The 25,891-nt window shown below is 38.8% G+C and overlaps 1 protein-coding gene and 1 long non-coding RNA gene across 3 annotated transcripts in view; one reads left to right on the top strand and one right to left on the bottom strand.

The window, feature by feature from the left end:
• LOC103381806 (uncharacterized) overlaps window positions 1-25,891 on the top strand; it is a 157,256-nt gene that overhangs the window by 100,271 nt on the left and 31,094 nt on the right. The window contains exon 4 of the long non-coding RNA XR_521838.3: window positions 1,140-1,282. This is a non-coding gene — a long non-coding RNA (uncharacterized LOC103381806). The remainder of the gene's footprint in view (window positions 1-1,139; window positions 1,283-25,891) is intronic.
• Window positions 21,053-25,891, bottom strand: part of cdc42ep4b (CDC42 effector protein (Rho GTPase binding) 4b) — a 14,993-nt gene continuing 10,154 nt past the window's right edge. For both annotated transcript variants that reach the window (XM_008314345.3, XM_008314347.3), the window contains one exon: window positions 21,053-22,311. In XM_008314345.3, coding sequence (XP_008312567.1) covers window positions 21,103-22,104 — 1,002 coding nt within the window. In that variant the 5' untranslated portion in view covers window positions 22,105-22,311 and the 3' untranslated portion in view covers window positions 21,053-21,102. The remainder of the gene's footprint in view (window positions 22,312-25,891) is intronic.

Here is a 25,891-nt window from a genome sequence, read left to right as displayed (position 1 = left end):
TCTTTCTCACAAAGATAGGACAGTGATAAGAACTATCTAATAACTTGAACCTCATAAGTGATGTCTACAACCATGGGTACATTTCTTTTGTGTTCAAATAGACTACAGTCGTTAGTCAGTCAGTCATGTTTTAGGTCATTATCTGCATTGGTATTTCTCTCTGCCTGGGATCATTTACACAGGTCTTACCATGTGACAGCTCCACAAAAACTTGGAGTGAGTCTACTATTGTCATGAACATAAATGTTTAGATTTAGAATAGTATGACATGTCATCGCTCCACCCCTGCATGTTTAAGCATCACTTAACATGGCTAAGTTGCAGCCACACGTGCCTCTGTCATCCTGACCTCAGTTCCTAAAAATACACATCAGAAAAGCATGAATCCCTGCCCTTGTATGAAATTCCTTCCTACTAGTGTCCACTGGAAAGTGCTTCCTAGTCAACTCCCCACTGACCTCAGAATGTGATGGAAATGTTAGAGGGGCCTATATATACTCATGGCCGTGTGGCCCATGAGAGTATGTTGTGAATTGCTGCATAGTGGAAATGTCTGAGGGAGCAAACACGACGTCTGTGTCATTTACAGTTTGACCCACAGCTGATCAGTGCTACTATAATGAAAGGGGAAATAAACATTTAAAAAAAGAGAGTTTACTGTAAATATGGATTCAAGTGTCAAACTGCCCTGTAATCAACAGACTCTGGCCAATTTCCCTTCAGCTGAGCCATTGACCATTTGGCCACCTTTTAACATAATAGAATAATGAGTGTTGCTGTGCCATGTCTTGGAGCTCATAGATTAGAATTTCACTGATTATTAAGTTAGAAAGTCCTTTTGAACTTCAAAATAAGACACAGCATAAATTATAGTTATAGAACAAATACTTTTGTACATCTTTCAGTGTTTTAAGTTATCTGTGGCATACATATATATTTTTAAATTATTGTATTTATTAAAATAAAATATGAGCATCATGAGTTGCAGTTAATCACCAGCTCTTCATTTGAATCTCATTTGACACTGACTGTGCTGATGACACATTCTTTTTTTTAAATCCTAGCCACAGCTGCCTCATTGCTCTTGTCTGCATGCTGTTGTAGCTTCATTAGCTAAAATATAACTCTTTATGTTTTAGAATACTGGCCATCAATACCACCTTCATGAATAGTGGATGGAGCAGTCCATGAGGAGGGCAGCCACACCTGGTGAAGAAACACAGGGGCAGGAAATGGACCATTAGTTCTGCTGACAGCATTGAGACCCCCCACTGAGCTCACGGTGAGTCCATGCGAGTAAATCAGAAGAGCCTCATTTGCTCTTCTGCGGTAACATGAGAAGTACTGCTGTTTGATTGTGTACCGGTAGCCATGACAGACAATGGGAATCTATCCTTTATTCATTGTCCAGTATACTGTCCAATGCTTTTCTAATTTACTGCTTTAGAGTACATTTCTTTGGGCAAAAATTCAAAAAGTACAGTTGTAGACAAAAAGTGGTGCCTTTGTGTTCATCATACCGATATCTAATCAGTTTCATGAAATTTAATTTCATTTGAAAAAAAAACAAACAAAATCAGTTGAGTGCTGAAAACAAGTTAGTGGGCATTTGGGCTCAACGTTGATTTACATCAACAATGCAGTTCTTTTCTGAACAGCTCAAGTTTAAAGATTTTGTGGCATGAATTCATTTCTTTTTCTTGTAGTGTCCATCCATGAAACACTCCATTACACTGCTTTTATTAATGCTTGCCCACCCCCCACCACAGTCTGTTTCTAAACTTCTATGCTTACCAAAAAGTGTGTTCTAATCTTAGCTCCCACTATTAATAGCAGACAGTAGCATTTTTAGTTATAACATAACATTCTTATAACAGAATCTACAACATGTTTTTTTATTCTAAGCAAGCGTCTAAGGAAACTACCATGGGTCTATTCTTTGTACATATTTGTTGAGAGTAAATGGAAACTGTTGTGCAGCCTTGTGAGACAGATAATGGCCAGTCAACTCTATTATATTACCTCCACAAAGAAGGCAAATGGATTTTGTATTAGTCGGAGGAAGCAGCCTCCAGACAGACAGTGTGGCAGCAGAGACTGTTTGTTTACAGTTTTGTTTGGGTTTTCAAGTGTCAACCACACTGACGAAGCACCAGGATGAGAAAACACAGATTTAGCCGTCCTTCATTTTGTTCACCATGTCAACAAAATGTCCACTATTTATCAGCTGTCATTTGTTTCCCTTTGTTACCACTAAAAGTTAGATATGGCTGCTGCTGGTTAGAGAGCTGTCAGAGCTCCAGTTCCTTATATACAGTAGCTGCCTGTTGTAGTGCACTACAGTATAGGTATTCATTCTCTGTGTGTTACTAGTTTAATAGATTGAGTGAAAGACAGGATTAATATCATATTTGTTCAGTAAGATTTTGAGATTTAGGTTTGTTATTCGAAATGCTTGTTGGTCTTTTAAGGAGAAGAAGGAAATGGTATTGATTCATAGATTTTTACAATAGTTTTATAATAATTTTGTTATCATAATTGTTGGCCTCATAATCGTAATTGAATTGATTTGTGAAGTACTCGGAGATTTCATCCTGACAATTTTTTAGAACAGTTTTCTACAAAATATGATAATGTCTGGTGCAGCAGACAGAGGTGTGTGCCTGATGGAATGGCTGACAGTCATGTGTTGGTCAGGAGTAGGCCTAAGTGTCTGACAGGACAGGCAAGAACTGGATGGACTCAGGTCACCCCTAACCAACCCACTCGGTGATCAAGGGCTCCCAGTCGCTGACTTTCAGAGTGGGACGAGGTGGCCGTGAATGCAGGGCTTTGTCCAGTCCATGGTCATCACATTCCACTGGAGCCACTCTGTGGCGTGCAGCAGAGCGTAGGAGAGGGCAGGACAGGGTAGGGCAGGGGACGGGTGGGGTGGCATAGAGATGAAATATTGTACAGAAACTGTCTCTCATATCATATCAATGTGCAACATGATGACCATCTCACGGATGCCTGCAGATCTGTGCCCTGCATCTAGAGAAGGTAGATTGCATACATGCCTAGCTGACTCTTTCTGCCAACATCTTCAGCCTGAAACCATGATCAGCGCCAGGGCTGTTGCCCTTTTTAAAAGCCCTTTTACTTCTTATTTTCTGCAAAACAGCACCCCCATTGGTCAGTCACCGTCAATGCTTTGCTCTTCTGTAACTTGAAACCTTCTCCCTGCACTAATGGCCACTGGATGCTTTATTCTCTGGCCTGGAAGGTATGAGTCATCAGCACTGACATTGTATTTGTTAATGATACATAGAAATCCCTCCAACGAGAGTGCATCTGCACTGCTGCTGAATGGTTATTTTCCATAAACACCAACAGCGATCTAATAAGTTGCTTCACTTAGGTTTCTAAAGGAGTGAGTAATTGTGTTCACATGTCATTACCAGCCTGTTGCAGAGAAGTCAGCCTATTTTTGGGAACAAAAAAGTTCATAAAGGGGAGAGAGGTCTATTTTTTCCATGCTGACTCAGGAGTTGAATTATTATTCACCCTGGGCGCGCATGCTGCTCTCTCTCTCTCTCTTTCTCTCTCTCTCACTCTCTCTCTATCTCTCTCTCTCTCTCTCTCTCTCTCACATACCTCCACCCCAAATTAAGGAAAATGCAGCTTGTGTCTGTCATCTGAACAAGACAGGAAAGGGGAATATGAATTACAAAAAACCTCAGCTGGGTTCACACCGTGACTCACACTCACGCAAGTAACAGTCAGATGAATTTCTGGAGCTTTAATCATGAGGAAAGAACCTAACATTCCCCATGTCACTGCAACTTGGGAGCAATGGTGTGAGATGAGACATGTTGAGCATGTGGCCCAACGATGTTCGGTATGAACTGCAGTGAACCCTACAGAGCAGAGACAAAGGAAAGCTAACAAGTACTAATTCCTAGGCTACCTTTTTACTTTTACCTAAACAACATTTCCTTCAATCACTCCTTAACTGTTCCATTTGCTGTGGCTCTCTTAATAGTTCTCTTCTTGAAAAAAAAACAACCAGGTCGTAGTAAATGTCCTTTAACACAAAGAGGTGTCTGTCAACACTGATGGGAGACCATTCACAGCTGGATCTTGGCAGCTTGGGAACAAGGGTTGGAACTGGAACTGGGACGAGGGCTGTTGGGTCCAGATGGACTCTGTGACTGTGACCATTTCTCCCACATGATTAACAGCTTTCCAAACACACACATTGTTGTCTCTAAGGGGAGAGTCTTGCAACTGAAGGCAAAGCGGCTTCCCTTTTCCATCATGGCATGAATGTCCTGGAGTTTGTGCTGATGTCTTTATAAGGAAGGCCTAAAGTTTGGGGTGTTTTTTCTTTTTTGAATTGCAAGTTGTTTCAGCATTTAATCTTGATGTCAGCAAAGTATGTGAGCCTGGGCAGATGTAGCAGAAGGAATTATCATGGCTGTTGTATTTGGTTAATGATGTGTGCATTTTGTCTTTGCATCCAATCAAAGTCACAGTGCATCAAGTAAGATATCAAATTAATTCAATAGTATGTTCACGCGTCAGGCATTAAGAGAAGAAGCTCCCTGCTTTACTCTAACCCTGTTGCCATATAACTCATTCAAACATATGAATTATGTATTCACTGTTTTTTCGGCTTTACTCGCAGGCTTTCTAAATTCTTTTCTGGTAGATCACGCTCCCCAAACAAAAGGCCAAGCAAGATTCAGTTTTACCGCTACATGGCGGAGGATGGCGTCTACAACCAAGGCGTTTTTGTTTAGAGGCATTTTCTAACCCCCACTGCCCTCCCTCTCCTTCTAAAATGCCAAAGGCGTCTGGTGTAGAGCTCCTCACAAGCTTTCAAATTGTTCTCTTTTTCCCCCCAAAAAATTGGACTGATTTATAATAGGGCTATTGTCTGTTGTGGATGTGAGACAAATATTTTTTGTCTCTTTTTTTTACTAGATTCTGAGATGGATGTAGAAAGATCTCCTAATTTAGTGCTGGAAGTGTTTATCAAACTGTGAGATAGTGTCCTGGCATCCATTCAACAGAGTTGCTAAGGTATCATAATAATTGCAGGAGGTATGTGACAATTATGGGCTTCATGGTTCCTTCTTTTGGCACCACACAGCGAGCTGAGCTGTAAAAATGTCTCTGTGGAACTCCTAGTGGCGGGTTCTTTAGCGATTAATCTTCACTCTGACACCCCCCCCTCCCCCCACTGCCCCCTCCTAACTCAACATTCTATACCAACCTCCGTTACCATTCCCTCTGATTGCCGTCACTGCTGTGTGTGTATGTGCCCACATGTCAGGTGTATGTGCCACGTGAGGGGTGGCACGAGAAGCTGCCAGCTCCTGCTTGGCTCTGATGGGTCTGCAACAACTATATGCCCTCACCCGACATGTTGCAGCAGCTGGGAATGCATATTGACCTCAGTAGGCGCAGCCAGGGTTGGAAAAAGTGAGGTCAAGAGAAACAGCAGATCTGTTGCCCTGTGCCTAGAAGTCAGAGAGCAGGGAGGTAAAGTGGACACCTTCCAGATATGTCACAGATTTTGTTGCACTATAGAAACAGATAGGATGTTTCTTCAAAATAAGTGAGTGCCAGAAATGCAAGGTGTTTGTAGAACTGTGAGTTTCTTAACAAACATTTTTATGTTCTAAGAAACGGTGTCTGAATGGCACTTGATACTTTTTGTGACTTTATGTGTGATCACGTGTGTATCTGTGTCTGTTTGTAGCACTAATGCCTGCAGTTAACGTTTGGTTGTTATGCATAGTTTATTTCTAGTGCGGTGTCTGTGGTGACCACCCCAGTCCTGTGACCACACTGCATGTTGCACTTTTAGTGTTCTATCTCTCCTCTCTATCTCTCTCTCTCTCTTTCTCTCTCTCTCTGTCTCTCTCTCTTTCTCTCCCTCTCTCACTCACTCTCTCTCTTTCTCTCTCTCTCTCACTCTCTCACTCACTCTCACTCACTCTTGTCCTGCCTACCACATGCCCACATATTTGACAGTGTCTACTGAGGACAGCAGGGCACAGCTGCATGTGGGTCTGAATTTCACCCCTGCTCATGTTGTAAGGACTATCGGTGATGTCTGAATTCATGCTGTGTCTATGGTGAAATAAAAAAGTAAATAAGGGAATGGTCCTTCATGATTGGGCAGATAGTACCAAGCATTTATTTTCCCATCTAAGTCCACAGATGACTTAAGCTGATGTAGATCAGAGGAGAAAAAGAAAACTTTTTTTTGCTGTTGTTTGGAAGAGGACATGGTACTAGGCAGCTTAAAATAACTCATATTTTATGACAGAAATGCAGTTTTTTGCCTTAATAGGAAATAGTGGAAATCTAATCTGAACCATTACCAATTGTTATTCTATGACATACAGTATATGTTATGAGTCATGTCACACTGAGTGTTTTAGCAAACTTGGCTGCATGTGTTGTGGGTGAGACATTTTGAGTTGTATTTTTATCTTTACCCGCTAGAGTACAGTCATTAACTGTTGACTTTAAATATCCATGAATGGGATTTGTTACTCGTGGAGCAGGTTTAATGTGCCACCCTGCTACTATTCACTTAATTAAAAATGTTCACTTTGTTGTTTTAAATAAAGTTGCTTTGCTGTTTGCAGGCATGCAAAATATTCCTCCTAGCAGGCTAAAAGCCACAGAAAGGAATCTGAAATTTTACACAAAGGACAGGATTTAGAGGCCTCGGGATTGAGTAAAATATAATACAAAACCCTAAAACAATAAATAAATAAATAAATAAAATGTCCAGAAAACCATCAGCCACTGATACAGAGATGTGAATAAATATTGAGCAAATATTTATTGGTATGCTCATATTTGTTTAAACAACATAAAGTAGGACGTTTTTATTATTTTGCATATGGGCTCCAATTTTTTGTGAGGTTTAGAAATATGAAAAACATGTTAAACTACTTGAGACGCACATGTTCAGCTGTGTTCACAATAGAAGTATGACTTATGAGCCATCACAGCTACACCAGTGTATGTGAGACATCTGGGATCTTAGGAGCCCCAGTGTAAACTGCATCTGTGTACAAGAGCATAATCGTAATCACAACGACAGTGAAGGAAATAAATCAGATCATCTCCTCTTGTCCTTAGAAGGTCTGCAGATGAGGAACTGTTGATTAAGAGTAGGCCAGTATGAATGCTGCTGCTGCTGCTGCTGCTGCTCTGTTCATTAGGTGTGCTGTTTTTCAAGCCATGACTACAGTGCTGGTTCCTATGATACCATGGACACAGTGGAGCCAGAAAAAAGGCATTTCACTGACCCCCTGTCTGCTGAGATGAACAAAGAGCTGCTATGTGTCACAGTTAAACTGTCTGACTGACCAAAAGACCCCCCTCCCCCATGCCCCTCACACCACCACCACCTCTGGATTTCCATCAGCCAGAGCTGAGTATAAAGAATGATGAGCTTGGCCCAACCCACATCATCCCACCTTGGAAATTGATATCATACCATTGTCCCACTGGGGTTGTTATTGTGTTTGGTCTGAGCATCTCACTTGCGAAAGTGCAGTTTGATGCACGGTCATTTTATTGTGCACTCTTGGTCATCAGAATTCAGAGCAGCAGATAGTAATGCAGAAAACAACTTTTACTCGATAGCTTGTTGTCTGTTGTTGCAAATGTTTTCAGTGTGGTGGCATATGAACATATACGTGGGGTAAATCTGGGGTCCCAAGATCAGTTGGCCGTGTTTACAAATTAAAATAAAACCAAGTAAAAGAAAGAAATGGGGATGAAAATGTAAACATTAAACAGAGTGGATGTCTTTTTTTTTTTTTTTTTGAGAAATTATCAAATTGGGTTGAGAGCCCTATTTCCTGCACCATATCCAGTATAAGAGGCATTAGGTGCTCTCTGCTACTCTCTGTAGGTTTGTTGGCACCAGTGGAACACTGTTCCCATTGTTCGCTGCCTCCTTGTAGCTTTTGAACTATTTCAGTCACGCTCTGGAGGTGATCGAGGCTTTCACTGTCTGAAAATGTTGGCACTTGAGATTGTGTGAGGAGTTTAAGGAGGGCCATTAAAGCGAGCAGAGGATGCCAAAGTGGGATATGGTTTAGTGAAGAGAACAGAGTACAGATAAAGAAAGGAAGAAGGAATTAAAGGAGAGTTGGAACAACTGTCTCTACAAAAGGCAACAAAATGAAAAAGCAAACATTGTTGTTCAGCCATTGATCCATCATTAAAGGAGTGATAATGGATGGAGAGGGTGGCAGCAGCTCAGACCTCTCACAGGGAACATAACATTTTCACAGGGGCGCACTTGCTTGAGTGCACAGAAGAAAAAAAAACATTGATGTAGACTATGTAATAAAAATGTCTTTAGGTGGGTGATTTATCTGTATCAGGAAAATCTAGATGAACATCCATTAGCCTCCTGCCCTCTGTGTTAGAGACAAATGCCAGGCTGCTTCATAGTATGGCTCTCTGATTGTGGTTGGGTGAATATTGACAATGTAGTTGTTGAATGAGGAGCAAAATCAAGTTGAATCATTTTATAAATCCCTTTTTTAGTTTTAATTTCATGGACAAAAGTGCATTAGTGTATTGCAATGGGCATGTAGCATGCATTACTAAAATCTAATTTTCCTGAAATTGTATATCATAATTCTCCAGCTTTGCACAAAATAAAAAAAGGTTAATTCTAACTACACAACAAGAATGTTTGCATTTTTCAGGGTTCTTCAGAAATCTGCTGACCTGCCGATGTTAGCTGCTCAGACAATTCAAAGCCAACTGTGTTTTTATATCGGCTCACAAATTAAAATGATTAGAGTCCACACTGTTGCCATGCATTAGAGCAAGTTTCTGATGAAGTGTTATGAGGCTAAGAATAAGTGCAGTGGATGTTTTTATTAGGAGTCGTGGACAGAGGACTGGAAAGTCTGCATGGGGAGGGCAGAGGGTTGTGGGTAAATCTTCTTGATGTGCGTGTTCGTGTTTGAAATGAGATAGAGAGATATTTGGAAAAGAGGAAGGTGCTGCCTCAGTAGTGGGACATACAGTTCATGTATACTCATCAGTTGACACTGGAGACACACCCAATTATTCTAAATGTCAATCCACTAGCATGATAAGCACTTTCTTAAATACAGTCAACTGTTTCAAGGAGTAAATGACGTTGACAGTGAATGGAGGTTATTTCCAAAGCTGGGTTTTGGATATTATTTAAATGTTGATTGCTGTAAGAGTGTTGCTGGAGCCATTTCTTATAACCCCCAAAGCATTTGAGGTATGCCGGACTAGGGCATAGCAATTTATAAATACACTCCCTAACATGTCCGAAATTCACTGCGTGGCTTTTACAGCCATGAGGTTCAGTGCTCAAATGGTACGAAAAGGGACGCTGGTGTTTATTTGTGTTCATCATGTGCTCGTACGTGCATGTGTCATATGGGCCACAGCTTACTGATACTATGATGAGCATAGCAATGGCTAAGGAAAGTCCTGTTAATGTGCCTTTAAAATCCTGACAATGGGTTAAATGCAGATGACACATTTTACTCTGTCTGTATACATACAATGACAAGTGGATTAATTCTTCTTCTTCTTCAACTGTATTTTTTTTAATGATTTGACTAAACCGAAGTCCTTGTAACTGTAACAATAACAACCAATTGAACCTAAATATTAGTACATAGACTTTATATAAATAATGGGAGGAACCATCTCAAACCACCAATGACAACCCACACAGTCTCTAATTGGTGCAAAAAAGATTGTTGACAGTTTATGTGAAGAAGACTAGAGTCCTGCAGTGTAATTTTTTTTTTTTTTTTTGGCCCACGAGATGCGCTATATTATAGCACATACATTTAGTATTTTCTGTTGTTGGCCTGTGAAAAAAAAATTATATTAAAAAGGAACTTGAAAGGCTACACATAAAGAGACGTAATACGTAACAAATACCACCGATGTGTATTTGATTTCAAATTTAATTTCTCAAGTGTTTACAATATTAAGCTTTGGTTGATCCAGATTCAATGTTTATGCAAAACTAAAGTTTGTTTCCATATGAAAAAAACTATATTACATATCTGGTGAGAAGGAAAAACATGCACAATTGCCATAAATGTTTCAATAATATAAATTTTGGCCTGCAACCTCAGCCAGTTTTGAATTTTGGCTCACCGTGAATTTGAGTTTGACACCCCTGCCATTAATGGTTAAGGATGTATTTTTCCAGCTGAGGACTTCTGACCTTTTTAGAGCTTTGCCTTGTAACCACAGTTTAGGACCATACATCTACATCCATTTCTGTTTTCCTATGTGAAAATCAATATTGTTAAAAGTAATTCTTAATTGGTAATTGTGTTATTGTTTTTGCTCTTTCCAAAAGGATGTTGGTTTATCTGAAATACTGAGTCATCTTGGCAGTGTCACAAAGGCAAAAAAGTCAAAACATCTCAATCATTTTAATCTCTGAAACAACTTCTGACTCTGTAAAACCAACTTCTGCGATGCAGTTATAGACCTGTACAGAGGTGAGCTGTTGGTACAGTTTATTGTAGTGCAAGTACAAAATGTGTCATTTTACAGCAAATGGTGATGTGTGATGTTCTTATCATTGTTAGATTTGTTTTTCTTACATCTGGCCCTTGTGTAATGAAGTCAGACAAAGTCAAATGTCAACACTAAAAAGTAAATTTTGCTAACTCACTCTGGCTGTTGCTGTTAGATTTACAGCTGCTCAAACCAAACTTATGCTTTCTCTGCAGTGACTGCTAGAATCTAAAAAAAACCCTCCATTTAAAAAAAAGCAAAACATAGTCTTTTCTTCTTTGGATAAACTGTTTTCAGATGTTTTTGGTTTTATGCCTTTTAGAATTGCAGGATACATGTAGTGCCCATGTAAATAAACCCTTCACCAAAAGCGGAGGTGTGGGATTCGCCTGTGTGAGGCACTGAAATAAGGTTCCTGGAAACAGGCATTGAAGTTGATCTTAGCAGCCTCCATTTTTCTGGAGTTTTTAAGAGCTTTCCTTTATCACTCCTAATTAGTGCTGTCAAATTTAAGGAAAATGACTTGGATTCATTTTTTTTAATAAGTGCAGTGGAGGTGGATATTTTTTAACACTAAAAGAGTGTAAAACCTGTTCACGTGGTGATCTGAAGCATGTTCAACCTTAGACATGGCAGTTTGGATGGATTCACATAGCTGCTGCTGCTGATAAAAGAGTTTCTCTTGCTCAGAGATGCCGACAGGAATTCTTCTTCTTAGTCTTGTGATGCCTTTTTGGCAGCTGTTTTGCTTTCCTCAGCAAAGACCGTACATTTCCACACAGGCTTCCTCTTCTAGATACACTTTCCAGTGTCTCAAGTGTTTTGACTGCCACTTGGCACTTATTGACTCAACTTTTTCCACCGCTATGGCAAACCATCCAAAGCACCAACATTCTTCTGGTGATGCAGGTCTGAGACAGTAAGCCATGGGTTTGTGAATGCCTCTCTCAATTGCCCTTTAACCTGCCAGTGGCTGTTAGTCACTATGCTAACGCCCCTCCATTTTTTGCAAAGAAAATGTCAAGGATTATGAATCAAGCTTTTTAATGCCAAGCACTGCTCCCTTTTGATTGGTTGGATGCAATGAATAAATCAAAAGATGATGGACGAAAGTTTGCTGTCAGTTACAGGTTCAAGTGGTTTTAATTATTGGCAGTTAAGTAGTGTGTAATTACAGTCAAATAGTGATTTTAGGTTATGTTTACATATACAGTATACTAAACATGTACATTCAATCACAGTAACAGTAAACCGGTGCGTTGTTTTGAGCAGAACACAAAGCCAGTGGAATCAAATTCATACTCTGTCATGTCACTGACATGTCATGTCACCAATGACGTCAGCCTCGCTGTGGAATGGAACGACTCTTTGGGCAAACCCAGTGATTCAGCACTGCATCCTACAGGAAATCCCTCCACGGTCACACTGAAGAACAAATTCTTGGGCAGCCCTCCAGAAAGCAAAGGCAGGTCACAGATGTATGAGTTGATAAGCAGGCACAGTAGTGGTTTTCAGTTACTCTTCTATCACCATCTTAAATAAATCTTAGCTATATGCCTTTGGGAAGTTACTTGCATGAGCAATGAGGTTTTCATCCTTTTTACTTTCACTTGACCTTTTACCTGAGTCCTTGTTCTGTCAACAGTCTGTCTTAGTTTTTAATTCATCATTCATCCGCAGCATCTTTAACTTTGTCACCTGGTCATTAACCTAAACCAACTGTTGGTTTAAACTTAAACGAACCAAGTCTTTATGGTTTGGGGATTAAATCTTCTCATCAACCTTGTTTCTCAAAGTTGGTGCCAGAACTTTCTTCATTCATTGACATTGTGTCAGAGAATGTGATTAACAACCAAGTTAAAAGGTCAATTGCCCTCTCTACATACTTTCACAGCTTTGTCATCTGGACCAACTCCTGTTCCACCCTTCACCTTCTTGAAAACCGTCATCACTTTCCCATTACTAATTACTGCCACTTCCTGATTCATCATCTGTGCAGCTGCTTTGCTTCTTTCTCATTTTTCTTCATTCATCAACTTCTCAGAGAACTCCTGTCTTCACAGCCCACTCACTCACAAACATGTTTCCCTTTCTCTATCAACCTCCTGTATATCCTACTGTATGAACCATACCGTCGCAAAAAGTACATTTACATTTATGCATTTAGCAGGCGCTTTTATCCAAAGTGACTTACAAGTGGAGAATTAACAAACAAGTATATGGTTCCTCTGGGAAGTGCAAAAAAGTTAGGCTGTGCTGTTGCAAGATCAATCCTGAAATAATGATTTAAATATCAGATATAAAGAATGTGGAATGGATGGAGTGATGACATTACAGGAGGACGTCTGAGTATTATGAGTTTTCAGTAACCCACACGAGGCTTGATGATTAAAAAAAACAAAAAAAAAAACATAGGAAGACCTCTTTGGAGCCCAGTCAGCCACTGCCACATACACACACATGCACAGGGTAAAAATAAACAATAGAAAGGAAAGGGAGGAGAAAATGATGGAGTAAAGCAGTATCTGTCAAGTCCGTTTCCTAACTTTGTTGTGAAAGCCCTGTCAGCCCCACCCCAGCTTTTTTATTCAGAGGGATAGAATGTGTGGGGCACGCCTGTCTTTTCTGTAAATATATGGTCCTCTCTGTCACCTCCTCCCAAAGCAAAGATGGAGGCATGCGCCCCCACCTCAAACTTCTTCATCCTCTCTTCATTCAAGCTCCCTCATGAGGAAGGAAGCAGCCCCTCATCGCCCTTAAGACGTTAAATCCTGCAGAGGGGAAAGAAGAGGGTGTTGCCCTGGACCCCTCGGCTGACAGCAGGAAATGTTTGGAGGAAACTGAAAGGAGTTGTGCTTCTCTATTCTTTTAATAGTAACTCAGCTGATGCGTAGAGTAAAAGGGTGTAGTGAAGCTAGTGCCTAGTGTCAGGGCTCTCTGACCTTACATTCTGTCAGGACACACTATGTGTTTGTGTTATTAGTGGAACTGACACTTTTCTTTATTCGACATGTACTTGTCACATATGTGTAAAAAACACAGTGTACTGTCCTTCAGTGGTCAAAGGGATTACAAAATACCTAAGTAAACGCACTGTTTACTTAAACAAGGGTGACAATTTAAACTTTATATCTTAAATACCAGCACTTCTCACATTACCAAGTACCATTATCATAATCCCCTCCAGCACTACCACATGCATTCCACAGTAAACCACTACCCAAGGCCAGACTGTACAGGCTGTTACTTCTCATGAACTCTGCTTGTTCTTGGATTCAGTCCAAGCTTAGTAATTTCAAGTCCATTTAATAAATATGAAAATGGCGTCACTACTTTGTCTTTTGTGAAAACATACTAAAGGACGAAAGGATACTTTATTCTGTCAATTTTCTTCAGCTGGACCATCATAATGTCAAACTTTATGGTTTTTATTTGTATTTTTTACATTAAGGTTTTTAGATAAAGTCATGATACTTCTGCCCTTGTTTTAATTTATTCTGTCCTTTTTTTAAAATATCAACTCCACTCCTTATTCATTGTAACCTCGGCTTCACTACAGGTCCAGACAAAGCAATAGGATATTGAAATATATTTGCCAACTCTGAGATATGTATGCTAACTTTTAACAGCTAGCAATGCTTCTAAAAAAAAGCAACACTATAGACGAGTGTAGCACTGAATTTTCTGTTTCATCTTATCTTGTCTTATCTTAGCATACGTTTTCACTCTTGGCTGAGCTGTGTCAAAATTAGTCAGATAAACCTTTTTACCTGAACTATACCTAAAATTCACAGATCTACTGTTTCGGTTAAACAATATTGTAATATAACATGTAATGTAACACACGTGTCAAAGAATATGTAAATTAATAAGTAGGCAAAACTAAATTTAAAACTAAAATATTCTACATTACATATCTGGAGAGAAGGGAAAACATGCACAATTGCCGTCATTTTTTTAATGAATGTTAAGTTTGGCCCCCAACTTAATTTTATCCCCACTGTGAATTTGAATTTTTAATGAATGTTAAGTTTGGCCCCCGACTTCGTCTCAGTTTTTAATTTTATCCCCACTGTGAATTTGAGTTTGAGACCACTGGTGTAACAGTTGTTTTGAGCAACAGTAAAGAGAAAAATTAGCAAGTTGTCCCTGATTGACTGTTGGAATATTTATCTTCAAATTACAGGTGATTGGTCAAACATTTCCCCCACCTCAATGATAAATGAAGTATAGACAAAAGGATCTTTGTCCAACATTCTCTCCTGGTTTCCTCTGTTGTTGGTATGAGGGTTTAGAGCATCTGTTGTTACAGTGTTCCTGAATTAAAGTCTATAATGTGCGGCTGATATCCCTCACTTTAATGTGCTTTGCCTCACTGTAAAATTAAGAGAAAAACACCTGCCAAAGTCATGATTATAATTTATGAGAACGAGATCTTATTCCTGGACCTGCTGGATAATTCCAAACAGGATTCCCAATCCCATATGTTGACAGAGGTGGTTACATTTGGACAGGTATGGATAAAACAAGCACAGCCACATTCTGCTGTGTAGAGCATTTCACTTACTTGTAGTTAGTGAGAATTTGGATGACCTGTGCAGCAATGGTAATCACGACTCAGCACAGGCTTTCACATATTAAAGCACTGACTTCACTAGAAATCCATCTCAAGTTTGTTTGACCATGCTCTCATTGAAAAGATTAATTGTCTGACTCAGATTGGCTCAGCTGGACTAAAATAAATATTTAAGTTTTTGAGGTGCGTGTGGTTGGATTCAGGCCTTTTGCTGATGGTCTATACTTGAACTTGGTTTGTTTTTGTCTCAGCCCACGCAGCAATCACACCCAGGGCAACTCCTCATTATGTTCACATGTAAAAAAAAATGCAGTTGTTTTGTGTTTTCTTTCCTTTTTTTTTTTTTTTTTTGCAGAATAAATAATTTTAATTGTAGGATAAAATGTAGGATTACAACAAGTAGTGCTTGTTTAGACTAAACAAAGGGGTAAATAATATTGGTCAGTCTGGGTACTGTTGTTTTTCTGAAGTACCTTTAAGTGATGTTGCATGTAAGAACTCAACGTAAACACTCTTCAGGGATTATACTAATAAATCTGTAATGCAGGCCACACATTGAAATGCTTCATGTCCCTAATCCATGTTTAAGTTGTCTTGTGTTGAGTGTATTTAAATAACAATGACATGTTATAAATTACTAATGAATTTATGTTCAAAAATATATTTTTAAACAAATATATTTAGCCCAATTATCAGATAAAATCAAATTGACAGCGTACAGTAGTTTGATTTTATTATAGAGTATGTTAGTAGTCACGTGCTTCACTCAAACGACCGTCCTTCTCTGACTGGTAAACTGTCTACATCTAGCGTTCATAAATAGACACTACAACAACGAGAGCAAATATAATAAATGTAATATATTCTCCACTGAGTAATGCAAGTGTTCTTTAGTTTGACTTTGGACCATATACATACAATTAATTGCAAAAAAAGGTAAAACAAAATCAATTTTCTGAATAGTGGATCTCTGCTTTTCATTAGAATCTTGTCTTTCATCTACACTCTATAGTTTTGAATTACAGTCATAGTACATCATCAAACAGGGACCAGTGAGAAGAAGTAAAGTCTAATCATTATCAAAGTAAAGCTTATTAGTGTTTTTTTTCACTGTTCAACAAACTGAGGTGTTGATATTATTTTAATGTCTTCATATAAAATCAGCCGACACTTCATAAACATAATGTACTATATTGGTCATAAATAATGATCAGACTGAATTCAGAATTCTGCAGCTAGTCTTCACTGACGTTTAGGTAAGTGATGGTGGACACTCTGTTAGTCCATCACATGACCACAAAGAGACCGCATTCACACTAATTTACAGTCAAACTAATGTAGTGTTAATAAGCACAAGAGAACCACAGACACTAACTGTATTGGGCAACACATAAGGCATTGTAGTTACCCAACTATGTCACAAACAATACGTACCATTTGAATAATTTACCTGTAATGACCTAAGTAAAAGTCATAAGGTGTAGTGCTGTGTTCGATAAACAAAAAATAAATAAATATTGACTGAAAATTACAATAATAGTTGAACATTTGTACATGTACAACAAAGACTGAGAGCATAGGTCCACCATGCATTTGTGTTTTGATTCTGCATATTGCCACATCTTGTCAGCTGAACGTTGTGCTGAATTGATTTGCCATCTACTGCTGTAATGACATCTAGAGGAGCTTTGATAAAACTACTTCCCAAACTTCACACTCATTTGTACAGTTTAAATGGCTGAGAATTCTGTAATTCTTTAAAAAGTTGCTACTCCTTATTTATTAATCGATCTGAAGCTTATGTTATTTTCAGACTCATTAGAGGCAACAATTAAGTCTAGAAGGATTAATGATTTACAGCCAAGCGTTGGAGGCCAGAGTGCAGATCGGGATTGATTGGAGAATAAATGAGTTGTTGATGGAGTTGTAAACAAAATCTACTTCTATTGATATTAATAAACCTCCGCTTGAATAATGAGCTTCTAGCAATCTCCAACTCACCTTCTTTTTTTAATTTCAGCTAAGCAGTCCTGTAATTATGAATGAACACAACAATGGAGGCAAAACAGTAGAATCCCAGCTTATCAAAGATCTTTTTACAGAATAGGGGACAAACTAAAATAAGAAATAAAATCAATAAGAAAACATTTTTAGAAATATACTAACTGTTCTAGACAATGGCACAAAACACAGTTTCTTAGTTGCATTAATAAACTTCATTAAGTAATTTCTCATCATTTTGCTTTAAAAATTGATTTACTTATAGACATACCAAAAGTACAAACAGACATGTGTACTTTTTACTATCTATTTTTTCTCTTATTCAAACAACCACTGGTTCTGCAGTACTGCAAGTATTCCGCAGTTTGATTGTATTAACTAAACCGTACAGAGGGGGGCAGTAGTACCACACCAAGAATATAGTCCCCTACCCCAATAAAAAGTTTGGGGTTTAATAATCTGTTTGGATCAGTGTGCGGAGTGAGTGAGATGCTGCCCGTGAAAGTATAAATTAAGTATTGAAGTTAAGGTGTGTCACGATCGTAAAGTCCATTATGGATTTTATTTTTCTACAAATTATTGTGTAAAAATAAATACTGCCCCTGGAAGTGTGTGACTGCATAGTGTTTTGTTGTTGTCGTTTTCAGTACTATTAGGTACTAATATATATTTAGAGTATGACCTAAATGAGAACTTTAGTCACATATCAGACAGTAATGTACCTGATAAGTGTATGCACTAGTGTGCTGAGACACTGGCTCACACTCTAAAATATCTAAAACAGATATTTTATTCATGGAGAAAATGCTTTATGTTATCGCCTACTTGCAGCTGACCTCGTGATTCATCATTAATGCATCATTTAATCTGTGTATCTGCCCCCTTCTGTCCTTGCAGACACTAAATTAATTATGGGATAAATGGCTATAAATTTTCCATTATACTACACAGGAATAATTGGGTTCGTTTTCTAGTTGCTCTCTTTAGGGTCTATCTGATGCAGTTACATCTCACCCAATGTAAAATCATAAATACTAGTGGAGTTTTAAAACCCCATATGTTGAAGTTCAGTCTCAGCTGTATTTTTCTTTCCGCTCAAGTTGACTTAACCAGAAGCCAAGCTTCTATTTTCATATGTATAGAAATAAAAACAGCCTGGGATGTGTTAAAGATTACCAGCTTTGTCTTTTATTTGAAAAATATAGCAGTTATTTCAGGAGACAGGAATTAAAGGGTTAAGAAGAAAATATATCAATATACTGTAAAAAAAAAAAAAAAGAAAAGAAAAAAAAAAAGTGGCAAAAGTGTCCAGAGAACAGTACAGACTGCACAAAGCTGCATATGAAAAAAAAAAAGTAAAGTAAAGGAAAACATTTTACAGCTGAACTTTGAGTCAGTTATTATTGGGTGTCTTGTCTTTCTTTCCACTTTCCAAACAGCAGCTGTTAGGGACTAGAAAACTTTCAAGCAGACCTGGGGCAGAAGATATTTGCTAAAATTATTTCATACAATTTTTTTCTGTCCTATGTTTCCCCACCATAAAAAACAAAAACATTTAAAATGACAGGAAGTCAAAGACTTAAATCTTTCAAATTTCTAAAGTAACCCAGGCCTGTGAGTCCATTTAGACCACAAATGATGTGTGGCTTAGTGTTGAAACCACTGGCATTCTTCTGGTTCCCACCATGACTGTCGACTGACTGCTGGTAACATTTGTGGATCATTAATAGCACAAATGATATTTACATTAGTTGATAAGGAATGATATTGTTTCCTTTGCTGTGTCTGTCTTTTGGTGAGAGATTTCAGCTGCACACATGGTTAAGTATTTCAAAAAGGTAAAATGAGAGTTTTAACGTTTGGCTCAGCAGTAGAATAACAAACTGACTCAAATGATAGCGCACTTCTACACACACCAAAAAATGTGTTACACAAACATTTAAAAAGTTGCTGCTAAATATACTTGGCAATATCCTCCAGACTGCTTTCCACGCTACAGTTCCTTGTTACCTGTCTATGTAGATATGGTTCTAGCTCAGGCCTTGGGCAGAACATCTTGGCAGTACAATCTAATGTTCACACTGTGCCATGACAGGAAATTCAAAAGCTCCCACTTTCAAATTAGTTTTTACCACTTGATAAAAAGGTCAGTACAAAAGGTCAGACAATAATCCTGTTTTTTTAAGAAGGGCTTGTCTGTTTTGTGTAGTTTTTTTGTAACTAAAGGAGAGTCCTTATCCACTTTATGATCTCAGATCTCACAGCATTAATTCAAAGCAGCACCATCTCGTCTAATGAGCTGACTGGGAAAAAACAGATGATTGTTTAATTGAATGGTCGTTTTTAGACTGTGGTTCAGGTCCTGAAAGTATCTTTCACTCTTGCTGCCTTGAGACGGATCTGAGGCGTTTTTATGAGGATGCTGTGTTGTAGAAACACTCTGTTCTCATTGTTACGACCCGTCTCTGCCCTCAGAGACAAACCAGGACACATGGCTGCTGAGAGAGAGCTGTGGTCTGGACAGAACCAATACCATCAATCATCATATAATCGTTTGTCTACTGCATTGACTCCCTGTCAAACATTCTTAATGTCTCTCTTTCTAACCTGCAAATGCTACCAACTTCAGTAATGATGTGGAATCAGAGCATGTGAGCAGATTTAGGCTACACACAATGATGAGTGTGAGTGGGCAGATTAGGGACGAAGAAAGAGGTTTTTCTATTATAAATACATACATACATACATATATATATATATATATATATATATATATATATATATATGAGTGAGTGTTGCTTGACTGGTCAGCCTGCTATGACTTGGGAATAGGAATAAGAACTAGAACCTCACGTGCGGAAAGCAGTTTTTTTACTGCTCACATTCTGTGTAAAAATTAAATGTGATCACATAGGTATAAAAAACCGACCACAGCCGCTACCTTTTACTTATTAGCAAACAAAAAACAAATACAGCAAATTGTTCTGTAAAATTACCAACTAACACGGCCGTGCCCTGATGATCAATGTCGTGACGTGATTGTGAAGTGATGTCCTAAGTCTTTAATTGCCATGTAACCAGTTAACACGCAAACGGGCGGAATCTTCTATAGTACTGGGAAGTAAGTACATAATCCTGTTAGAGAGACAATTTAAGACATCATAGTGCACACCTGGATCAAAACATTACTCATGGTTAAGAATAAATGACATGACAATAAATACTACTGGGTGTAAATAAAAAGAAATAATTTGCTTAAAAGACAGATACAAAAACGAACTCCCCCATTCAAATACAAACTACTGCTGAACAAGACTTAGGTACTACTGTATGTACACTAGATGTTGTAATAACAAAAGACAGAAAAATGTCAACAAAAAAAGAATTTGAACTACTTAGTGTGTAGGCAAATGAAACAGTCTGAGAGTCACTTCCTTTTTCCAAGTCCACATGACATGACAGCATTACTTTGTGACCCAGTGACATCCTTCCTTCCTTGATCCAAAAATGTGATCATGTGACTGACAGCTATGAGTACACTTCTTTCACCTTTTGATTATGCCTAAAATCAGTGTCACTTCATTATCATGACTTTTGTTATAAATGTACTCCGGGGCTCAATCACAGAAAGTGGTGTGTTCTCGACTTATCTTTACCATGATTTCATGAGTTTTGTGTTGCCAAAAGTGCAACAAAGTCAAACAAACCCAAACAGTACAAGAGTGAAAAATTGTAGGCCAATCTGCATTCTTTGAATGTCTCCCTACTACAGCACGGTGAATAAGGCTTAATTGGTTTCATTTATGATGTTGACAATGTATACAGGTATGGGCTTTATTTACAAGAAGCTTAAAACAGATGTGAACATGCCATTAAATCTTAGCACAGCCTTTTCCAGCTTGTGATGGCCGCCCAAAACCTGGTCTTCGCTTTTAGTGTTTTGGCAAAAACACACAAAAGAGTTACACTCGAATCTCATCGTCATCTTCCTCATCCATGTAGGTGAAATCTCTGTCACTCCCTCCACGAGGTGAGCTGAACTTTGCACTGTCTGTGTCCCCGTCATGGTGGTGGTACTGAGGTTTCCCCTCGGTGACTGAGCCAGAGCTGGACATAGAGCAAGTGTCCAGGTTGTGGTAGTTGTTCCTGGTGTGCAGCTCTGGGGTGTAGGGATCCACTACTGTTTTCTGCTGGTACATGCTGCGAGGTGGTCTTATAGGGGCCAGCTCCTCCACGTCATCATCGATGTGGGGAATGTGGGAAGGTGACTCTCTGCAATCCTTGCCTTCCTCATAGCCGAGGTCATCATCCTCCCAGCCTTTCTTTTCCATCACACTCAGGATGTCCCCAAGCATGGAGGGCCCCAAATCAATGTGGAAAGACATCATCGACTCTGCGTGCTTCATCATTCCACCTCCTCTAGGCATGGATGGAAGCAGATCTGTGAGTTCCCCAAAGTTACGCTCGTCAAACTCGGCATCAAGCGTTGCCATTGATGCAGCTCCATTGCTTGGCTTGGTTTCAATCTCTGTCGTCTTCAAAGGACTCGAAGAAACACTCTTTGACAGTTGGTTGCTTCTGTTAGTATCCTCGTTGTTTAGGTAGGGCAGGGAAATGGCATTTTTCACCAGGCTGGACGAGCTACTTGAAGGTAGCATCGTATTGTAGTCATACTTGTCCGCATGATTTACAGATTGCGAACGCTTGCTGCTTCGGAAGGTGCGGGACAGCAAGCCTGGTTTGGAACCTGGAGAGCTTTGCTTTGCTGTTTGCTGTTCCTTTGGAGGTTCCCCAGATCTGGTGCTAAGAAATGAAGTGTCCCCGAAAGCATCACCACCTCTGCCCACATGCATGGTGTGGCGAAAGTCTCCGAGGGGAGCACTGATCATTTCCGCGGTCAAGTCAATGCGAGACCGCCGCTTTGACTGGTTTGAATTGTTTACCAGCTGTTTGAGAATAGGCATGATGGCAGCCTGTTATTAACAATCCACATACAATGATCAGACAAGTGCTATAAGATGTTAGAAGTCTCCTCCAGAAGACCTTTAACAGGTTTTTTTTTTTTTTTTGGCAGTTCAACAATATGTTGTCAGAGGAAGGAGAATATCTGATGTTTAACTTGTCCAGCCATTATGGTCCTCCTGTATGGGTTTTATGCAATGATGGTAGCCCTGTGAAGAAAATAGAGATGGTTAGCTGTGTCAATATACAGGACTAATTACTATGCAATTTGGCTGGTTAACAAGTTTGGATGTCAAGAAAAAGACAGCATCCTCAAAAGGCTCGCTTTTTCAAGCAAGCAATTTGGAAAAGTCTTGACATTTCTTTGCTAGTTTCAGAGAAAATAATGTGTTGTTAAAAAAGTAAAGACAGAAGGGAATGGGCGTCAGATACATAGCATGTATCTCACTGGTCCAGACTCAAACCAACATTCCCACTACATGTGGCTCTAGGCCTCATCACTTGACTAGCAGGCTGCTGCAACATGAATAACAAACAGCAGGTTGGTGTTATAGTACTGTCCACAATTTTCTGGTAGCATATTTCTGTGCATACATATAACCAGGCAGCATGTTGATTTACCTGACACCTGCATACATTAAATGCTGCACAGATGTCCAAGGAAGCACCTGCATTTTGGTGCTGAGCCTACAAGGACATGTACTGTGAAGTGAACAACATGTGAATAAACAAGCATTGGATTTGTCTAGTTGTGACTCTTTAGTGCATGAACTCGGAGCCAGGTTCATCCCAAGTTCGCAATAGCTTTGACACCGTGGAGCTTATCAAGGTCACAGAACAGCTTTTCTCACCTTGTGAAATTATGGAAGTTTGTATAGCTTTTTTTAAAGCTTATCTTTTTTAATCAAATCCATTCCATCCACATTCAGGTTTAGCATAAGAATCCCAGTTCTTCCCAACTATATAATTGTTACTCATATTCATTTAGAAATCTTTACAATATGATGCACCAAAGTTGTTTCATTTTACATTATAGAAACCAACTTATACACTAAAACACGTCTCATCCCTTCACATCGCATCACACAGCAGTCACACAGCAGTGGGGTGGAGGGGCGTGATTTGAAGGGGCTAGGTGTGGGTGGGTAGTGTTGTGGGCAGGGTTGTGCTTTTCAACATCGACCTTGCATGAAAAAATGTACATCCCGCCAAAAATAAGCATGGCAAAAGAACTGCAACTTATCATTCAAACACGTTGGTTCCCTTTTCCCAGTACTTTTTTTTAAACTCTCTAATACTTATACACTAAAACACGTCTCATCCCTAAAACACGTCTCAGTGCAATAGCCTGAGCTGTCACATTCAGTTTTTCAAATGGCTGCAAAGTCTGCTATCATTTTAGAGCTTAGAGTTACCATTCAGGCCCCACACTATTACATAACCACCAGGATACAGGATACTGGGGCCTGGAGCAGCTCAAGTTGGCAGGAATAAAAGAATTAAGAGGTACAGCATTTCTCTGCCGCAGATTCTCTTGTAGCACAACTAAAGATAGTCAAGACCCCAACACATTTTGCTGTTAACTCCCGTCAACATATGAAAAAATGCTTCCACCTCTGCTATTTCTTGTCACTTGGCTCTCACCTTTGGCAGGCAGTCTCAGAGTTGACGTTTTATCAGCAGCAGCAGGGCATTCTTTTCTTTCTGTGGCTGCTTTATTTTGTCTCTCTGTCAGAAAATAACTATAGGCTGTGCAGGCATAATGTTGGATGACAGAAAAGTGACAGATGTGAAGACAGTGTTCTAGTTTAACACAAGACACTTTGATACTGTCCCTGCTTTGATAATCTTGACTCTACAAAACAAAAGATAAAACGCATTTAATTTAAACACAGACCAAAGTGGCCTTGTCGTCAATGACTATAGGACTGAAGTCAGATCGTAGAAGAAAAGAGAATGGAGATGAGATGATTGAAACACCCACTTGTATGCATGCTACAGTCCTCTAGATCCATGTGTTATTGCCATTAACAAGGCTTTCAATTGTTGTAGCCAGACAGTCCCATCATTCTCAGTGACTTCAAATTGGAGCTAAAGCCTACATTCTCGACCCCCCTCCCGAATGAATGGGAGCTTTACTCAACAATATTCTAATGCAACGTCATCCATGAAAGCAGACATGCTGACAAGAACCCATTCAAGAGGAAAGGCAAATGTTGCATTATAGGGTAGAGAGGGTGGGGGTTGATGGATGAAGGCTGTTGCTGTTGTTGCTGTTGCTCTTTGTTTGGTCCTCTTGAAAAAAAGAAAGGATCCTCCTGAAAAAGAAGCGTACTACACAACCAAACTATGCTGTTGCATTTTGTTTTCAGTGTCAAAAAACTTTAAAACCTTATGTGTTTGTCTTGTTATACACTAAGGAGCTGTGTTCCTCTGCTTTTATCAAGTACAATAACATTTAACACTTAAGAAGTCACTGCAGCCCATTGTTTTCTTACTTCATGTGAAAACCAGTAGGCAAGTTTGCTTGATTATATGTATACCTGAGGCAGATGCAAGCAGATGTTCCACTAGGTGGCACTTCAGGAAAACACCTTTAAACACAGCTGAACTTTTTGTGAAATACAAGCACAGTTGGAACACAGAAACCATGTTTCCTCGTTGCTGTGTTTAAAAATGGAAATGGTTTCAATTTGTTGTTTTTATCTGATTTGTTTGTAAGACATTCTCTGGAAGGTCATATAGTGTTTCATTCTAGAAATTGGGTTTATAGGTTGCCTCTTATTAATGTGCCAAATGTGTCTCCAGAGACGCTGCAGGTAGTGTTCATGTAGAGACGTTTGCTTGTGGACGGTGAACGCTTTCTATGTCACATTCTGGGCTAGAGGAACTCAATAATGAATCAATTAGCTTAGCTACTAGTGATAGTAAAAAGTCTTTGTGAAAAAAACTGAACAGTGTTCAGGACCCACTAATACTTTTATTTTGCAGCAGATTCAACGCTTTAATCCCTCTTTTTTTATGAGACAAGCACTAGCATTGCATACTGTGATTTGCTTTTTTCCCCCTTGTACCTTTTCTATAGTGGTAACTTGTTGTCTCTGAAAGTGCAACGTACTTATATATATATATATATGTATATATATATATATGTATATATATATATATGTATATATATATATATGTATATATATATATATGTATATATATATATATGTATATATATATATATGTATATATATATATATGTATATATATATATATGTATATATATATATATGTATATATATATATATGTATATATATATATATGTATATATATATATATGTATATATATATATATGTATATATATATATATGTATATATATATATATGTATATATATATATATGTATGTATATATACAGTTGCAGATCTGTGACTGTTGGACGCCAAATTATATAGCAGACCAACCACTATGGTCCCAAAGAACTGAACCATGTTGCTCTGAACATTGCACAATGCGTCATATCATAAGCCTAGTTGACTATTTTATGCCTTGACCGACAGCCAATTAGCACTGTTGTGCAAACATCATTTAAATGTGTAACTGACCAGTCAAGACAACTAAACAACTGACACCATACTTTCCACCCCTTGTAGTTTTCTGTTTCTCTTTGGCAACATTTGGGCAGAGCTTTCTCTCTAAGGCTGACATAGACAAACAGTTTAAAGCTCACCCATGAATTTACCCACCTTTCCTTGTGGTCACATGCAGGGTAAAAGGACAATTGACAAAGTGTGAGATA

The sequence above is a fragment of the Cynoglossus semilaevis genome, chromosome 8, assembly GCF_000523025.1.
Source record: "Cynoglossus semilaevis isolate Cse_v1.0 chromosome 8, Cse_v1.0, whole genome shotgun sequence".
Lineage (NCBI taxonomy): Eukaryota > Metazoa > Chordata > Actinopteri > Pleuronectiformes > Cynoglossidae > Cynoglossus > Cynoglossus semilaevis.
Note: the sequence above shows the minus strand (reverse complement) of the source record. Positions and strands in the feature narration are given on the sequence as shown.